The sequence below is a fragment of the Camelina sativa genome, chromosome 16 (genome assembly GCF_000633955.1).
Source record: "Camelina sativa cultivar DH55 chromosome 16, Cs, whole genome shotgun sequence".
In the NCBI taxonomy this organism is placed as follows: Eukaryota; Viridiplantae; Streptophyta; class Magnoliopsida; order Brassicales; family Brassicaceae; genus Camelina; species Camelina sativa.
In genome coordinates this window covers 27,885,285-27,892,582 of record NC_025700.1, presented here as the reverse complement: position 1 = coordinate 27,892,582, position 7,298 = coordinate 27,885,285, and the positions used below count along the sequence as shown (strand labels likewise).

Here is a 7,298-nt window from a genome sequence, read left to right as displayed (position 1 = left end):
CTGTGTTTTTTTTTAATTTAGATAAAAAGCCCATTAAAATTGGATCCGGGTCGGGTATTTTATTTTGGTTGCAGGTGCTCGGGTCGGGTTTTAGTTTTCCCCGATTATGGTTCTGATGAGTCAACGCCGGTCGTTGCCGGGAGAAAGGACCCAGTGAATCGAGATTTTATGTCCATGGTGTAAAACACATGACGTCAAGTACTTGGTACATGTGGCCATGCCAAACATATATTTGATGTAGTTGAGCATCCTTTATTAAACTTGAGATGTGTGGCCATGTATTGCGTCATACTTCGTATAGCTGGACATCTTTTTTCCTTTTCTTTTCATTTTTTATTTTGAGTCGTTGATCAGTACTATCCTGAAATTTTTTATTTTTTATTTTTGTAGCTTTCAGTTTTCTATTTTTTTTTACCCAACATTTATTTTAGGACACTGTTAAAAAAAAACAAAAAAAAAAACTTTTCAATGTTAATAAATCTACGTCGACAAGTACAGGCCGGTGGATAGGACCCACCAAAGTCAGAAATACTGACGTGGCGACAAGTTGTATCCGATCGCTGACCCGTGACTGTATGCCACGTAGGATTCCACTTGAATTGGACCCACATATTTGCCTGGTTTGATTTGCCACATCAGATAAATCCTCGCCGCAGTTTCCTCTTCGTGTAGAACTCTTCAGGATCTGTCTTAAAAAAGTATATTGATTAATGTTTTATTAATTACGTTTATTAGTTAACGTTTTCTTCATCCTTACTGAAATTACTGAAAAATATCCCCAAGCTTAAAAAAAAGTAAGTATGAAAACTAGTAAGACTTTGTTTCGTAAGGTTTTTAATTAATTATAAAATGTTATTTCGTTTAGTTACTAATGCGAAAAATTATACTCATAAATCTAGTATAATAACTTTAATTAATGACATGTAAGTACTATGTTAAAAAGTTAAAAACGACTATCATATGGAAAGGGACGGAGCATATTGCCTGCGCTATTGAAAATTGAAGTGTCAATTTTTATCAAACGCTATTTTGAATATGTAATCAAATTGCTAATTTTTATTTTAACAAATGGGTATGGACACGTAATTTACATCTGTAAAGGTAGGCCAGCGGAAAAGCTGATTAAAGAAAAAAAAAAAGTGTTGGACGGCTAAGATGGCCCCATAACGATGTGTCCTACTTATTTTCTGAAAATGGGAGTAAAAACATCAATAATAATTCATATAAAGAATCATTAGAATTTTCGAATACTTCAAAAACTAACAGAAGAAAAGATTTATATATCAAGAACTAGAAAGGTAAACTAGATGAGGTAAATATGTTATTGTATATGGATAGTTTTCTTGTCTAAGTTTTTATTCATATATAACATGGAGATAAGCAAAATTGTAAGTATTATACCCTTTTTCTCTATTAGCCATATATAGTAATGCATCAGTTTTCATTGAACATATCTTTTGTCACCGCAACAGCTAAACAAAATTAGTAAGACTCATCATATATTAGTTTGTTAAAACATTTGTTTCTGATTTGTATAGAAATAAATCTACATATTATATAATATAAAATATCATCATGCAGCACATATTTAGTTTTTGTTACCATTCAGAAAAATGCTCAGACCATCTATGGTATATGTTTGTGTGTGTTTATTATCTTTGTAAATATAATTTGTGTTATTTTTTTTTGTCAACAATATAATTTGTGTTAGTACCGTCATTTTGTCAACATTTAAATTTAAATTATATAAATTTTTATAAAAGGAAAATTAATATTAATAAAAAGGTAGGTCTTCTCGTACATTTTATCATTAAACTNAAAATGTTATTTCGTTTAGTTACTAATGCGAAAAATTATACTCATAAATCTAGTATAATAACTTTAATTAATGACATGTAAGTACTATGTTAAAAAGTTAAAAACGACTATCATATGGAAAGGGACGGAGCATATTGCCTGCGCTATTGAAAATTGAAGTGTCAATTTTTATCAAACGCTATTTTGAATATGTAATCAAATTGCTAATTTTTATTTTAACAAATGGGTATGGACACGTAATTTACATCTGTAAAGGTAGGCCAGCGGAAAAGCTGATTAAAGAAAAAAAAAAAGTGTTGGACGGCTAAGATGGCCCCATAACGATGTGTCCTACTTATTTTCTGAAAATGGGAGTAAAAACATCAATAATAATTCATATAAAGAATCATTAGAATTTTCGAATACTTCAAAAACTAACAGAAGAAAAGATTTATATATCAAGAACTAGAAAGGTAAACTAGATGAGGTAAATATGTTATTGTATATGGATAGTTTTCTTGTCTAAGTTTTTATTCATATATAACATGGAGATAAGCAAAATTGTAAGTATTATACCCTTTTTCTCTATTAGCCATATATAGTAATGCATCAGTTTTCATTGAACATATCTTTTGTCACCGCAACAGCTAAACAAAATTAGTAAGACTCATCATATATTAGTTTGTTAAAACATTTGTTTCTGATTTGTATAGAAATAAATCTACATATTATATAATATAAAATATCATCATGCAGCACATATTTAGTTTTTGTTACCATTCAGAAAAATGCTCAGACCATCTATGGTATATGTTTGTGTGTGTTTATTATCTTTGTAAATATAATTTGTGTTATTTTTTTTTGTCAACAATATAATTTGTGTTAGTACCGTCATTTTGTCAACATTTAAATTTAAATTATATAAATTTTTATAAAAGGAAAATTAATATTAATAAAAAGGTAGGTCTTCTCGTACATTTTATCATTAAACTATAATATTTCATTCAGATCTATATTAAAAATAAAGTTGGAAATAATTCGCTTTTTTGCATCGGAATTATGGTTAGACGACCCCATGCGGGCATGCCTTGAACATGTGTAATCCTAAAGTCGGACAATCTTAAGTATAATTGTCTCCTAACAGCAGCTGTATTATTTCTCGACCGTTCGTTTTAAGCACTAATTTAGTTCAACGGTGAAAGATCTGCCATTTGTTGATTATTCATTGGTCGGCCACATGTGAAGATTGATCCCATAATGTAAAGAATCTCTCTCCGTCACCAAATAGTTGGCCACCACCGCTAAACCAAAGATGGAATCTATTTTTCTTATTTGTTTACTAAACTTCTGATCCATTCTTATATATATATGTATATTATCTCTACTAAGCTAATTTAATATCTACTGTCCAAAAATTGAAGCTAATTTGTTATTTAATTTTTAATATAAAGATATATATTATTTTTTTTGTTGCAAGAATCATGCTAATTGAACAGTTTCTTAAAATAGTTCAACCAGTTATAGTTATAGACTAGTACTTGACTGAATGGTAAAGTGGTTTTTGGGAAAATAAAATCAGAAGAATTTTTGCGATATTGTCGGTGAATATCCTACTTTTTCGATGATCATTGATGTGTAATTAACATACGTTATAAACTTATAATCAGTCAAAAACCTTTTAACAAAAAAAAGGAAAATAGTACAAATGTTCAGGCCGGAGTCAGATGGAAATATTTATTATTCCCTGCGTTTCCAAATATAAGATGTTTTTAAACAGTTTTTTGTTTCATAATATAGGAGGCTTTCAGGTTTCTATGCAACTTTTAGATTAGTTTAGTATTTTATATTATGCAGTATTGTTTTTGATTGGTTGAACTTGTTAAAAATAAAGACTTCTTAATTTACGTGCTTTAGTTAAAACATCATATATTTTGAAACGGAGGGAGTGCAAGATAGTTTTAAAAATTAATTTATCATTCGTATCCATTCAAAAATAGACATGTAAAATGATATAATTTACTGATTATAAGGATATTTTTAAAAAATATACTCCCTCCGTTTCATAATATAAAATGTTTAGAGAAGTATTTATGTTTCATAATATAGGATGTTTCCACTTTCTATGCAGCTTTTAAATTAAATTTATATTTTATATTAAGCAGACTTGTTTATGATTGATTAAACTTTTTAAAAGTAAATATTTCTTAATATGCGTAATTTCACTCAAACATCCTATATTTTTAAACTTGAAACGGAGGGAGTATTTTCTTATAATTAATGTACCACAAGTTTTTATAAACACAATGTTTCACAGTTGACGATGTTTGATGTCTGCACGTAATCTTAATTACACCCATACCAAAAAAAAATGTCTACACGTAATTACGTACAAAAAAATATTTGAAACATGTCTACGTGAACCAAATTTTTTACTAACCCCCGACAACTGTGAAAACCCGGATATTAATATCATACTATAGTATGATCGATTCAAACTTTGATAATCACAAGAAAATCTTTTAACAAGGAGCTTGACGTACGTTATCGTGTCTTGGGTTTTTAGAATATTTCTTGTGCTTGAAGAAAACTACAGATTTTTAGAAATTACATAAGAGAATTGGATATGATTACCATTTTAGTACTGTATATCCTTCTGGAAAGAGCGTTCTACTTTTCAGAGTTGTCATTTATAAATTCCTTTTCTAAAGCACATTCTTCTTCTTCTTTCTTCTGCTTCATTCACATCAAATTTGGCAACTATAATGGTCCCTATAGAAGAGTATTTTATTTAATTAATATCTACAACTTTACAATACATAGTTATAAATAAATAAATCAAACTTGGGTGCACAAAAAATAAAAACAAATAATAAAATAAAAACTTTATAATACATTCATAGAATCCACATGCATTCACATGCACAAATGTTGATGATATGATGACGTTGGATTTTAACGTTCTAGGACAATAAATTCTAGGTAAAGCTTTTTAAAAATATTCATGATCAAACGCATCCAAAAAACTCAGAGACAAGACGGTAAATAGACGTTTATGATGAATAAAATCCACGAATATCACATTCTCAAAAAGTTTTTTTTTTTTTTGTCAGTGACCAATTTTTATAGTCGTTCAATGGACAAAAAAGGTTCGAATCTTTCCATTGCGATTTATTATTGAATCATGATTGGCCACTATAAACACTTTTAAATGACAAAGTACCCGAGTTAGTTTTCTGTATATGAGTCGGAAACTAGTATGGGCTTTGGGTTGGAGATTTCATATGAACTATTCACATTCCAAGTTGAATGCACATGTAGTTTGTTGGAATTGGGTTTCAGTTTAGCTCAGTTAAGAGCAAGTCAAGAATTGAAACTGGCTAAGAGGCAGGTTTAAGACTCAGAGTGAAGAAAACTAGTTTGATCCCCTTCCTCTAGCCAAGATATAGGGTTGCTTACATTGAAATTTCCGAATTTGTACCTTTTGTCCCGTTACATTTTTTTCTTTTCTATTTCCACTCGAATTGAATCCAGTCCACTACAAATTAAAAACCTCAGAAGGCCACAATTGGGTTAAGGAAACTGACAGTAGCCCAACTAGACGAATCTATTCTCCGATAAGTAATTTAATTCCCTACATTACATATGTATGTACATAGGACAGTCCTTTAGACGTGTTACGTGTATCCATACAAATATACGTGCATTATATAGAATACCTATATATTTAGACAATTTTGATTTGAGACTGAGATTTACAAGATTATAGGATCACCACATGACCATTTCTTCAAGCTCCAAATATAAAATTTCCTCAACAAAAACACACCAAAACTCTCTTTCTCTTCATCTCTCTTTTCACCTCTATAGCTATCGTAGCATTCTAATCCAATCCAACGGTTGACATTGTCTAAGATCTTATTAGATCAACAAGAGAATTTGATTTTTTTGTTTTGTTTTTGGTTAGAAGAAAAATAAGATGGCTTTGGATGATGACAAGAAGGAAGGAGAAGCTTCAGGAGAGACATCAGAAAAAGACATTGGGTTAAGCATACAGAACAGTCAGAGCTCTTTGTCTCCGACAGAGGATGATGAAGACGATGAAGACAAGAAGCTCCAACTCGGTCCCATGATCGCTCTCAAAGAACAACTTGAGAAAGACAAGGTCTAATTTATCTTATTTGTTTATATAATAATATCTTTTTGTATGAATTTAGTGAAATGGAAAATCAATAATATGATTTTTCTTGCATCAAATGGAAACTTAAGGATCTAATAAAATTTTATATTTTCTACGAATGATAGGATGATGAAAGCTTGAGGAGATGGAAGGAACAGCTTCTTAGCGTTGTGGATTTAGAGGATGTTGGAGGTAAACCAAATACATAACTTGGTGTAGATCTATGGTTCGTAACTGGTTTTAGAATATCGATTAAGACTCAAATGTGTATATAGCTCTCAAATGATTAAAAAGTTTATTAGGGTCTCACTTGTTCTGATTCAAGTTAAGTATACAAGAGGGACGAATCATGCATGTTATAGTTGAATGAAATTTTGGTTTACTACAAAATGAAATACAGAGACACCGGATCCGGTAGTAAAGATACTAGACCTCACAATAAGATCACCGGACAGAGAGGAAATGCTATTGACGATACCCGATGATGGGTTGCCGAACCCGAAAGGCCCTTGGTTTACCATAAAGGAAGGTTCTAAGTACACACTTGTCTTCAACTTCCGTGTCACAAACAATATCGTTTCAGGCCTTCGCTATAACAATACCGTATGGAAAACTGGTGTTAAGGGTAATTTTTTTTTTTTTTTTTTGCTTGTATCTTCGTCGTTGTTTAATGTCTTTTTCCGAATTCTAATGTTCGGTGTTTTTGTTGCTTATGAGCAGTGGATAGTACGAAAGCAATGCTTGGGACGTTTAGTCCTCAAGCTGAGCCTTACCAACATGTAATGCCTGAAGAAACGACACCGTCTGGTATGTTTGCTAGAGGATCCTATTCCGCAAGAACTAAGGTATATCATTCCATATAAATTTTCGAAAGATTTGGTTTTCAAAAAAATTGATTTAGTTAATTTTACAATAGTTGATGAGTTTGAGGCTATCTTGTTAACATATTTCAGTTCGTTGATGACGATAATAAGTGCTACTTGGAGATCAATTACACTTTCGACATCCGCAAGAGTTGGCAATGATCCACCGAATCATACATTCTCTCAAGTCTAAACCAAATTAAGCTCATTTTTTATAACTTTTTTTTTTATTATCTTTACATTCGATTTTGCAGACTAGAAAAAGTTATTTAGTTTTCCGATTATATGAGCATGAATAAGATACTATTTTTTGCAATTTTGATATTTTCTCTTCACTTTTTAAACTTCGCAAACACACAAACTTTGAGAACCCTCTCCTTCGAGTGTTAGTGTAAAATCGTGAACTTCTAAAGTGAAAGGAATGTATATTTATACTGAACATTATCGAAGAAAGTACATAT

General features: G+C 30.6%; 1 protein-coding gene across 1 annotated transcript; it reads left to right on the top strand.

Moving 5' to 3' along the window:
- Window positions 5,639-7,133, top strand: LOC104752904 (rho GDP-dissociation inhibitor 1-like). The gene is made up of 5 exons (XM_010475162.2): window positions 5,639-5,959; window positions 6,100-6,166; window positions 6,375-6,599; window positions 6,695-6,819; window positions 6,928-7,133. Exons 1-5 carry the CDS (start codon window positions 5,774-5,776, stop codon window positions 6,997-6,999), a joined length of 675 nt encoding a protein of 224 aa, XP_010473464.1. The 5' UTR covers window positions 5,639-5,773; the 3' UTR covers window positions 7,000-7,133.

Coding starts and splice junctions, on each gene's coding strand:
- LOC104752904 (XM_010475162.2), top strand. CDS start 5,774: ATGGCTTTGGATGATGACAAGAAGGAAGGAGAAGCTTCAGGAGAGACA. Junction 6,600..6,694: donor ATGGAAAACTGGTGTTAAGG/GTAATTTTTTTT, acceptor GCTTATGAGCAG/TGGATAGTACGAAAGCAATG. Junction 6,820..6,927: donor CCTATTCCGCAAGAACTAAG/GTATATCATTCC, acceptor AACATATTTCAG/TTCGTTGATGACGATAATAA.